This window comes from Babylonia areolata, chromosome 35 (assembly GCF_041734735.1).
Source record: "Babylonia areolata isolate BAREFJ2019XMU chromosome 35, ASM4173473v1, whole genome shotgun sequence".
Lineage (NCBI taxonomy): Eukaryota > Metazoa > Mollusca > Gastropoda > Neogastropoda > Buccinidae > Babylonia > Babylonia areolata.
In genome coordinates this window covers 8,863,185-8,875,684 of record NC_134910.1, presented here as the reverse complement: position 1 = coordinate 8,875,684, position 12,500 = coordinate 8,863,185, and the positions used below count along the sequence as shown (strand labels likewise).

The 12,500-nt window shown below is 43.3% G+C and overlaps 2 protein-coding genes across 2 annotated transcripts in view; one reads left to right on the top strand and one right to left on the bottom strand.

Moving 5' to 3' along the window:
• LOC143278080 (uncharacterized) overlaps nt 1-74 on the bottom strand; it is a 14,034-nt gene extending 13,960 nt beyond the window's left edge. The window contains exon 1 of the mRNA XM_076583115.1: nt 1-74. This exon is cut by the window's left edge and continues 199 nt beyond it. The gene's annotated coding sequence lies outside the window, so the exon portion shown is untranslated.
• Nucleotides 75-5,594: 5,520 nt separating this feature from the next.
• Nucleotides 5,595-12,500, top strand: part of LOC143277791 (uncharacterized) — a 63,330-nt gene continuing 56,424 nt past the window's right edge. Inside the window, exons 1-2 of the mRNA XM_076582693.1 lie at nt 5,595-6,228; nt 9,276-9,397. Coding sequence (XP_076438808.1) covers nt 9,283-9,397 — 115 coding nt within the window. The 5' untranslated portion in view covers nt 5,595-6,228; nt 9,276-9,282. The remainder of the gene's footprint in view (nt 6,229-9,275; nt 9,398-12,500) is intronic.

The following is a 12,500-nucleotide window of genomic DNA, read 5'->3' as shown; positions in this document are numbered from 1 at the left end:
AGAACCATTCACTTCGAAATAATCTCTCCCTTGCTGCTTCCCTTGCTGAAACTACACGAAGCGAACACAGCTATCAGTCAAGAGAGCTAACCCCCTTCACAACACACACACACGCACACACACACACGCAGAACACTTGCACACGCACACACATTTGTAACATGGTACACTTTTTTTTTTCCATCTCTCTCTCTCCCCTCCTACCTCCACTTCCCGCCTCCAAACCACCTTTTTTTTCACGGGAATTCTGGGACGGAATCGCTCAGACGAGACATGACGTCTGGTACATTTCCGTTGGCAGCCGGTTCAGTAACTGTGTGCGTTGGAGATTTGAGGGAAGTATGTAGGATTAAGTGTGTAGTGATTTTGTTTTTTGTTTTTTAATGATTATTATTTATTTCTTATTTTACCTTGTCCAACTTTCCTGCTCTACTATGCCGGCTTTTTTTTAAAAACTTTTTTTTAAAAACTGATCACCTTTAATGAAAACTGAGATGTAAAATCGATGAACAACGTCGTAAACAACAAAAACAACAACAACAACAACAACAACACACACACACACACACACACACACACACACACACCGGAACACACACACAGAGACACACTGACACACTGGAGCACACAGACACTGACACAGACACACACACACACACACACACTGACACACTGGAACACAATGACACAAACACACACACACACAGACAGACACACACACAACACACACTGACACAAACACTGGAACACACACACACTGCAACACACACACACACTCTCTCTCTCCCTCTCTCTCTCCCCCCCCCCCCCCCCGCCCCCCCCCTCCATCTCTCTCCACTGCGGCACTGAGAAAGGTGCTTTGCAGGGGTACTACACACACAGAAGGGTATACAGACAGATCTTTCAAGAAGATTCCGCGCACCACACATTCACAACAAAACTGCTACTGCTACTGCCACTGCTATGTGCGATACCGTGTTTCGTGCAGCTGAGTGCTAATAAATGGGAGGTATAGTAGTGAATAGTGACGTGAGTGATGTTCGGGGACAGACAACTTACAAGGGAAGAAGAAGTCGTGTGGGGGAGGCGTGGGGTGGGGTGGGGTGGGTGGGGGAGGTGGTAGTGGGGGGGACGGAAGGGGCTGTGAGCAGCGGAAGGTGGGAAGTAAGTGCCCAGTACTGAGTATATATATATATATATATGTATATATATATATATATATATATATCCCCCGTCCCCCCCACCGCCCCCCCCCCTCCTCACACACACACCCGCCATCATCACAACAACAACAAAAAGTCACACAAACGATGCTGTTTTGAAAAAAAAGAGAGAAGAGAGAGAGAGAGAGGGGGGGGGGGTGGGAGTCGCTTGGGGGTGGATGATGATGATGATGATAATGATCGGCCCCGAGGGTGTGAGGGTGGATAAGAGAGAGAGAGGGGGGGGGGGGTGCTGGGGAGGATGGGCGAGGCCCAGGGGAAGGAGGGAGGGGGAGGGAGGGAGCTGAAAAAAACAACAAAATAAAACAAAACAACCCCACCCAAAACACAAAAACAAACGAACAAACAAAAAACTAGTACTGGGCGAGCTGGAACTGATGAAACTGGTCAGTGTCTCAACGACTACCACTAACTGCACTGACTTGCGCTCGGCAGCAACTGTCGATGGTGCGTGCCGTTGTTACTGAGTAGCTTGCTTGGTACGGTCCCGTGGGTATGACGGTAATAAACGTCTGATTCGTAGTGATTAGGGGTGGGGTCGGTGGCCGGGGAGGGGAGAGAATGAAGGCGGGGGTGGGGGTGGGTGGGAATGGATGGAGGGCGGAGGAACGACAGTTCCTGAAAAAAGAAACAGACTGATGTGTCAGTCACTTCAAACATCAGTTTTGGAAGTGCCAGAAAATTTTTCAACACCACGGCCAACTGAACTTCTACAGTAGCAACACTGAACAACAACCCGCCGCATCGTCAGAGTAGCTTCAGTACGGCTGTGAATCACACACCCCGGCACACATCCACACGTTCGCATGCCAATGACACACACACATACACACACACACACACACACACACACACACACACACTGACACACACACACGTTCACACACACACACACGCACACACACACGTTCACACACACACATATACACACACACGCACACACACGCGCACACACACACACGTTCACACACACACACACTGATCGGCACACACACACGCACGCACACACACTTTTACATCACACACACACACACACACACACACACACACACACTCGGCACACACACATTATATATATATATATATATATATATATATATATATATATATATATATATATATATATATATATATATAAACACGAACATACACACACACACACACACACACAAACAAACAAACAAACAGTTACATAAAAACTCACATACACAGTGATAAGAAACTCTTGGGAGAGCTGGACAGTATATAAGGTCTTTAGAGAAGAAGCCCCCCTGTCAAGTGTTTCGGCCCTTAACTCCTTACACTCTAAGGGGGCCGGGCCGCACCCAGGTCATGACTCCTCCAGGCTGGATGCCCTTGTAGTGCCGCCTTTTCTTTGTTCTGCCGGTTTTCCTGGTCCTCAGCAGGTTCGAACCCGCGCCTCCAGGGTGGGACTGAGTCACCTCGTTTTCTGGCAGACGTTTTAACCACTGAGCCATCGTACGGCCTAGTTTGAGTAGGGAAAATTCATTTCTCCACGACCAGCTCCAGCTGGAATTCTTTTCTCGGCTGCTTCTGCCATTGCCTTGAGAGCCCGTGTCCTCTCTCTGTGCCAGAAATCGACACACATTACTACTGTTTTGTTCACATACGTACAGACACGCATACACACACATATCTAACCTCCCCTCAACACACACACACACACACACACACTGACACACACACACACGTTCACACACACACACACACGCGCGCGCGCGCGCGCACACACACACACACAGGTTCACACATACACACGCACACACACACACACACGCACACACACACGTTCACACACACACACACTGACACACACGCACACACACGCGCACACACACACACGTTCACACACACACACACACTGACCGGTACACATACACACATACACACACACGCACGCACACACACTTTTACACACACACACACTCGGCACACACACATTATATATATATATATATATATATATATATATATATATATAAACACGAACACACACACACACACACACACACACACACACACACACACACTCGCTCACACCCCATACTCAGAACAGGATAACACGGCGAGTGCACTGATGACCAGGCTGTCAAGTTATCATTGTGATACAGCTATCAGCAGTGGACCGCTCTCTTGGTTGTCTTCAGCCTTGTCCTGGTTCGGCCTGTATAGGTCGTTTGTCACACGGCGTGCGCTGTGAATTTTAGATTACAGGTAGACGATCTTTTTTTTTCTCTCTCTCTTTCTTTCCACATTCGTTTATCTTAGATTACATGAAGATGATCTGTTTATTCATTATTTGTTTGTTTATTTATTTATCTATTCTATTTGCAGATCACACGAAGATGATATTATTATTATTATTAATTTACTCATTAATGTTTAGAATATTTATTTGTATGTTTATTAGTTTATTTATACACTATGATTCTAGATTCTAAGAACCTTTTTTGCGTGCTATATATTCGTCATTTACACACAGTGCTTTCAGATAACGTAAAAGTAATCGTTTATTCAATTACTCATGTATCTGTTATGTTAATCTGTTCAGGTATGTATTCATTATGACTTTGGATCACAGGAAAGTAATCTGTCTGTCTATGTTATATATGGTCAAGTCAAGTCAAGTCAATTCAATTCAAGGAAAGTCAAGTCAAAATGATCTTTATTGAGGGTAAAAGAATAAGCTTATACAGGGTTGTTTTTTTTACATCCTGCCCTCAGAAAAAAAGAGAAGAAAATTAATAAAAAAAAGAAGAAGAAGAAATGGGAAGTGGGGGTCTGGAAAGGATAATATGGAAATAAACAATTACAAGAAACACACAGAAATTCTACCGAGAACAACAACAACAACAGAAATAATACAAGCGTAAATTTTATATATGTGTCCATCCATTTACTACTTATACATCTCACATGTTTATTCATTCATTTATTTACTCATTCATTTGTTTTTTTTTTGTTTACTTTTCTATGCATCTATCTGTGTGTTTGTTTACCGATTTATTTATCTTTTTTTTTTTATCTTAAAGCTGAAAGATATGACATTGTTCATAACCATCACTTCTTCTCAAAACAGATTATATATATATATGATAGTCGTGTCCGACTTTGACCATCAGAATGGCAGAGGAGGCAACTGCTGTTCCGACTATTTGGGCTAGAATTTGATTATAGTGGAGAGTGTCTTGCCCAAGTACATCCCCACTCTCTCGGCCAAGAGGGTTTTAGGACAGTCGGCGTTGGGATGGTTCCCAAAGGCCAAGTAGCCCACAAGGCTGCAGCACTAAGAGCCAGTGCAATTTTGCCTCCTAGTTTGAGAGTCATAGTCCTTCACAAAAGACAGCTGTAAATGGTTTCCCATTGACTGGAGAAACCATTGATTATAGTTCAATGTTTCCTGTATGGGAGAGACATGTGTAAATCGTCTTTGAAACTGAATGAATTTTGACTTCACCAACAGGACAGAAAGAAAGAAATTAGCAATGGACGTCATACGCTCTCTCTCTCTCTCTCTCTCTCTCTCTCTCTCTCTCTCTCTCTCTCTCTCTCTCTCTCTCTCTCTCTCTCTTGTTTCAATTCTGTCTGCAACCTCAAGGATTTGCGTCAGTCTCGCACCGAATATAACTTTCCCCTGTCTCTGTCTCATGTATGTATGCATTTGTGTGTGTGTGTGTGTGTGTGTGTGTGTGTGTGTGTGTGTGTGTGTGTGTGTGTGTGTGTGTGTGTGTGTTGTGTGTGTGTGTGTGTGTGTGTGTGTGTGTGTGTGTGTGTGTGTGTTGTGTGTATGTGTGTGTGTGTGTGTGTGTGTGTGTGTGTGTGTGTACATTTGATAAAGCAAAAAGGTGCAATGATAACTTCCACCAAACTGGTCACTTTTGCAAGATCGAGCCTCAGAATTAATATTTTTAAAAGAAGGGGGGCGGGTGCGTGGGAGATGGTGTAAGACAGGGAGAAGGAGATTTTTTTTCTTCTCATAAAATTACACCAGGGCTTTTTTTTCTTTCAATTCTTAGTTTCTGATGCAGTATGAAAATCTGAGAGGCGCTTGAGATCAAACGACCTATACCGTAACGCTCAGTCTCTCTCTTAGTATTATGATTATCACCATTTACTGTATACTTACAGGCCCGTCCTTACTGAGTGAAACGATGTTGTCACATTTGTCCCTAACATCTTTGTACGTATGTGTGTGTTCGTTGGAGTTTGTGCAGTGTTCAACGTGTGCTCTGCCGTGACTAAAAAAGATACGTTAATCTTTAGATTTTTATACCTTTGGTGTGTTCAGGCATTTAGAGCTGTCCACAGCAGACGAGGATAATCATCTATCATTTGGCAGGCTCGTTCACGTTCGGGTCACTGCACGGTATTTCCAATCTTTTTGTTTTTTGACATTCTTACGGTATTTTGGAAGGTGTTTTCAAAAGATTTTTTATTTTTCATCATTGTGGTGAATTAACAATGACAATAAACAGACACTTTTAAGAAAGCAGTTCAAACAGGATATACATTATCAAAGAAGAAAAAAAAACCATATACACATTATGGTGCTTTAATTTCAATCATTTGATATCATGGAACTGTCATAGATTTTGGCGAAGACAAGTTTCCCAACTTCCGGACGTCTGGACTCCACAGACTGGACACGTGCGGATGTGGGTTGGAACGGAAGTGACGTAGGAGGGAAGTGACGTAGTGATGCGGCGGCCGATGACGCGTTCTGTATAGTGACGTCAGAAGAGAGCGAAAACCAACACACATCGTGAAACTTGCTCTGTAGTAGTAGTAGTAGTAGTAGTAGTAGTGTAGGGACTGGCAAGTCATCTGCCTAGACCTCTCGGCCTTTTTATGTCCCCATCGAATCTTCATCTTCACTCTGCTCAGAAACCAGCCCCACATTGTGGGGTTACGTCAGTGTGGTCAGGACTGAGGAACTGGACTTCACTGGACGTACGAACGTGCTGGAAAGTATTCAGTCACAAGAGTAAGTACACGAAACACAATCTGGGTCTGAACCCGCCAGTTTTGGCCGAAGTTAAGTGTGAAAGTGGGTAATGTTCAACTTTAGAATACTAAACTCAGGGGGGCTGTTTAGACGAAAAACAAAGGGTGTCTTAGGCTCACCTCGATGCGCTAAGTTGAATGGAACCCTCAGCTAAGCTGTACGACCACTATTTTCCCATGAAACTGCGACAATTTTATACACAGTAAGCTCAGCCGATCACAGCCAGAGCAACCACCTGCAAGCCATTTTGACTGCTGATCACCCACGTGATCAGCTGTCAAAATGGCGTGCAGGTGGGGAAGGAGTACTCAGCTTACTGTGTATTTGTCGCAGTTTCATGGGAAAGGAGTAGTCCTAGAGCTTAGCTGAGGGTTCCATTCAAGTCAGCGCATCGAGGTGAGCCTAAAACAACCTTTGTTTTTCGTCGAAACAGCCCCCCTGAGTTTAGTATTCTAAAGTTGAACATTACCGTGAAAGTGTGTATTCTTAAACATATTTGTAGTTATTGCTTTCATGGTTTTTCGTCATTGCTACTGTTTTGTTCACGAAATTGAAACGTGATGATCATGAACCTGTTTCAAATATCACCAAAAGGGTAATATGGCTATAGATGTACTTAGTATCATTGGGGCTTTTAGCCCGCAGTCAACGCTATCATCATCATCATGACTATCATCATCATCATCATCATCATTATCCCCGTCACAACGATCATGATGATGATGATGATGATCATCATCATCATCCCCGTCACAACGACCATCATAATCATGATCATTATCATCATCATCATTATCACACTTAGTCAGTCACACACTGCGACCAGTTTTAGGTAAATACCGTCCCAGTACATTGGATTCCTAAATATAGCTCCAGGAATTTAGATATGCTAAAATGGGACACTACCCCCAGATTCATAATCATACCGTCTAGTATGAACCCCGAACTATAAAATCATCACTGGTACCTCCATCATCATCATCATCATCATCATCATCATCGTCGCCATCACCTTTGTCATGATCACTGTGACGATCATACGTATTCACACACCACCACCGTATCGTGTACCCACTGCTGTAATCTCACATGCCTAAATCATCAGCTCGCCACATTATCATTATCGTTAATTTATGTATAGTAGTTTTTATCACACTGAACAAGATCGTCATCAGAAGCGTGGTCAATGTTATTTATCTTCATTGTTATCGTCATCGTTTTCACCTCATCCAGCGAGCAAATACGCGTGCGTGTTTGGGGAGGAGCGATCGAGAGAGAGAGAGAGAGAGAGAGAGAGAGAGAGTGTGTTTTTGTGAGAGAGAGAGAGGGAGAAAGAAAAAGAGAGAGAGTGTGTGTGTGTGGACAGAGAGAGAGAGAGAGGACACAGTGGGAGAAAAAAGAAATAGAGATATATATATAGAGAGAGTGTGTGTATAGGGAGGAGGGAACTCCCGAGGCAGTCTTACACGTGGCAGTATCTGCACCTGTGGGACTGTGAGCGTCAGTAGGCGAGAGAGTGGGGAAGGGACTGCACAACTCCTCCTCACTAAAAAAAGTCACCTGTGCTGGTCAGGCAGAACACTAGCCATTAAGGAGAAGCGTGAGCGAAGGAAGCAGGGCTCAACTTCTGGAGACGTTTTCCCTTGCAACACCTGTGGGAAGTGCTGCGCATCCAGAATCGGCCTCTTCTCCCATATGAGGACACACACCGACAGATAAGCCTGCCTGCCTACTCATCCGTCGGACCGACGGGAGACTTCGTCAGTGTGTGTGTGGACAGAGAGAGAGAGAGAGAGAGAGAGAGAGAGAAAGAGCGTGTGTGTGTGGACGCACACACACACACACACGCACAAACACACGCACACACGCACACACACACACACACACAATCACAGATGTGACATTGTTACGTCCAAAATCGTCCCCCCCCCTCCCTTCTGTAGGTCCCCCGGGGGACATTTGAGTTTTCAGGTCGGAATCCTGAAACGTTACCCATGGGACGTCGTCAGCATGGTGTTTCGGTCCCTCCCCCCCCCCTTCCGCCCCCCAAAACGCCCCACCCCCACCCCCCACCCCCATCGTGTACAAACGAGTGAACATAGGGGTCGCAGCCCACGAACCAAAAAGTGGTGTCCGTAAGTGGAGTGATGACCTAGAGGTAATGCGTCCGCCTAGGAAGCGAGAGAATCTGAGTGCGCTGGTTCCAATCACGGCTCGGCCGCCGATATTTTCTCCCCCTCCCACTACTGAGACCTTGAGTGGTGGCCTCGACGCTAAGTCATTCGGATGAGACGATAAACCGACGTCCCGTGTGCAGCATGTACTTTAGCGCACGTAAAAGAACCCACGGCAACAAAAGGTAAAATTCTGTAAAAAAAAAAAAAAAAAAAAAAAAAAAATCCACTTCGATGGGAAAAAGAAATCAAACTGCACACAGGTAAAAAAAAAAAAAAAAAAAAAAAAAAAAAAGGTGGCAAGGGTGGCACTGTAGTGTAGCGACGCGCTCTCCCTGTGGGGGGGGGGAGAGAGCAGCCCGAATTTCACACAGCGAAATCTGTTATGATAAAAAAAAACGCGTGTACGCACGCAGAAGATCAAATATGCTCGTTAAAAGATCCTGTGATCCTTGTCAGTGTTCAGAATTTCACACAGCCCGAATTTCACACAAGCGAAATATGCTGTGATAAAAAGAAATACAAATACACAGGATCTTTAGTCATTCGGATGAGACGATAAACCGAGGTCCCGTGTGCAGCATGCACTTAGCGCACGTAAAAGAACCCACGGCAACAAAAGGGTTGTTCCTGGCAAAATTCTGTAGAAAAATCCACATCAATAGGAAAAAACAAATAAAACTGCATGCAGGAAAAAATACAAACAAAAAAATGGGTGGCGCTGTAGTGTAGCGACGCGCTCTCCCTGGGGGAGAGCAGCCCGAATTTGACACAGAGAAATCTGTTGTGATAAAAAGAAATACAAATACAGATACAAATAATAACAGGAACAACACGATGTCCATGTTGCAGAGACAGGATGGCGAGAGCAGTGTGGGGGGCTGTGGTGATGGTGTGTCTGCTGGTCCTGTTTCCCTCGGTTCCAGCCCAGCTGGACACCTCGGTGTGTCGTCAGACACCTTCCAACCATTCAGGTATCCTTGTGTGTGTGTGTGTGTGTGTGTGTGTGTGTGTGTGTGTGTGTGTGTGTGTGTGTGTGTGTGTGCCATTCAGGTATTCTGTGTGTGTGTGTGTGTGTGTGTGTGTGTGTGTGTGTGTGTGTGACACACACACACACACACACACACACACACGTATACTTGTGACACACACCGTTTCATATAGGGCCCGTGTGTAGCACGCACTTGGCGCGTTGAAAAAAACAAAAGAAAAGAAAAAGACCCGGAAAACACCAAAAACACACCACCAAAAAACAAACAACACTAAACAACAACAACACACACACACACATACATACACACACACACACACACACACACACACAGAAACAACAAAAATGGCAACAGAAGTGTTGTCCTCTAGCAAAAAAAAAAAAAAAAAAAAAAAAAATCTGTGAAAGAAATCCACTCTGCTAGTCTGATGTGTACACACAAATATAATTATCGGGTGTCCCCCCAAAAAGTGAACCGCTTTTTGACAAGTATTTTCTCAGTGATAGAGAAACAGAATTCATTGAAAATTTTCACACAGTAACCTTAGGGTATCATCAACAAGTCTGCAAAATATCTAAACGTTCGGACGCAAATTATGCGAGTATTGTCAAGTTCAAAACAGCATGTCAGAAAAATCCAATATCAGAGGAAAACTCACTCACTTCAGTTTATGCTCAATGTGGCCTCCATCTTCCTCCACGACTAAACGAAGCCGTTTCTTCCAAGCAGAAATGCTTTTACGTATTTTACGATATCCACCGATACCTCCTCCCATGACATAATTATCCTGTCCTTTAACGCCTGCTCGGTCAATTTGTCTCTCACTCCCCGGTAAACTTTCTCCTTCAGAGAGTCCCATATGACATAATCCATTGGGTTACAGTCAGGACTTTGTGGAGGCCATTCATCCTTCTTGATGAATTCTGGTGTAGCCTTCTCCAGATGGGCCTGGGTTACCCTGCTTGTGTGTAAAGGAGCCCCATCTTGTTGAAGCACGTAATTGTTTCTAGGATAAAGACGCCTACAATCCGGGAGAAGATTGTCATCCAATAACTGGATGTAGCTTTCACTATTAACCTCGGCTCTACCAGTATCAAGGAAATGAATGTTTGTTTTTCCTTTCCAGGATACTCCAGCTGAAACCATTATCTTTTTTTTCTTTTTTTTTTTCTTTTTTTTTTTAAATCTAGAAGTCTCATGATAGAGACGAGATGGCTGAATTTCTCGTTTCCGTTTCCCATAAACGCGATCGTTTTGGCGATTTTTAGCTACCTCAAACATAAAGTCTTTCTCGTTTGTGAAAATGATCCTTTTCACATCAGCGGCCGAGTAGTGGACATTCAAGTTACGGCAGCGAGTTTTTCTTCTCCCTCTAACACTTTGGTCCCTCCTTGATACCCGTATCCTCTCGAAGGGCTTCAGCTCCAGTTCTTTCACCATTCTTTGCACAGAAGACTTGCTCACTTGTAAATCGCATTCAACATACTAAGAGATTTGTGGGTCCCTGGGTTCTCCTCCTGGGATTGAATCAGTTCCTCAACACGATCCTTGTTCTCCTCCGATCATGCAGTCTTGGGTCTCCCACTGCCAGTTTTACGTGCTACTGACCTTGTAGTGCGTATTTTAGCGATAAGTCTATTTACAGTGACATGACTCCACCCCTTGCTTAGAAATTCCTTTACGATCCTTCTTCCACCCCAGCCTTTCTCCTTGAAACAGTTTTCAATGGTAACCTTATCACTTTCACTCAAAGGCATGGTTGATCCTTCCAAAACTGAAACTTTGGACAGAACTGATTTTGGATATAGACAATAAAAAAATCAATAGACCTGACACCCACACAGGCTATTTTTAGACTGACACTGATTGACAGATGCCAACACCTGGCAGCTGGCATGAACATGATGAAGGTCACATTGCACAGCTCTGATACTGGATTTTTTTTGACATGCTGTTTTGAATTTGACAATACTCGCATAATTTGCGTCCGAACTTTTAGACATTTTGCAAACTTGTTGATGATTCCCTAAAGTCACTATGTGAAAATTTACAATGAATTCGGTTTCTCTGTCACTGAGAATAAAAAAAACTTGTCAAAAAGTGGTTCATTTTTTGGGGGACACCCGATATATATATATATATATATATATATATATATATATATATATATATATATATATGTGTGTGTATGTATGTGTGTGTGTGTGTGTGTGTGTGTGTGTGTGTGTGTGTGTAGAGAGAACGAACGAACGAACGAACGAACGATTTATTCAATATAAGGCCATTGCCCCATTTGAAGGGGTTAACAAAAGTAAAGATGATTTTCTACCTTATATAATGTTATGAATATTGTTAACATGCAAATAACATACGGACACAAAAGTATTGCGTGAACAAGTAAATACTCAGATTCCAAGAGAAAACAACAACAAAACGAACAAGCAACAAAAAGCACTCGTCTTTGCATTACTCTCCGACATCAAACAATTCTGTTGCGTTCTCACGCCTCTTCAAAGCTTTGTATATATAGAGAGATAAATTTATCATTATACTTTCATTTTTTGATGAAAAGAGCATTTGTATCGAAAACAGGTTCTGCCTATCGTGATAAATGTGTGGTATAAATTTTGTTCTTAAATCGTGAAGGCAGTGGCAGCGTAATACAAAGTGGATTTCATCTTCAGTTTCTTCTTTACACAATGGGCATATTTCATCTTTCTCATAACTGTATCGGGAACTATGTACAGCAATTTCCGACACCCCCAATCTAAATTTTGTCAACGCATACCTCACATGTCTATTCATATTCAATAAGATATAAGGTTCGACGGTGGGAAGTGTCTTAAATTTTCCATATAAGCTAAACCTATCACTTGAATTTATGTGTTCCTCCCACTGTTGCCATCTAACATCAATGAGTCTTTGCCTGAATGTCCTAATAAAAGTTTGCATGCATCCTACCCCCTGATATTCCCAAACATACAAGAACCCATTATTACATAGAACGTTTCGAACTTTTGTTACCCAGTTGGTTTTTCCTTTTTCGTCCAGTAGCAACAACGATTTATAAGCTTTTGACGGTAAT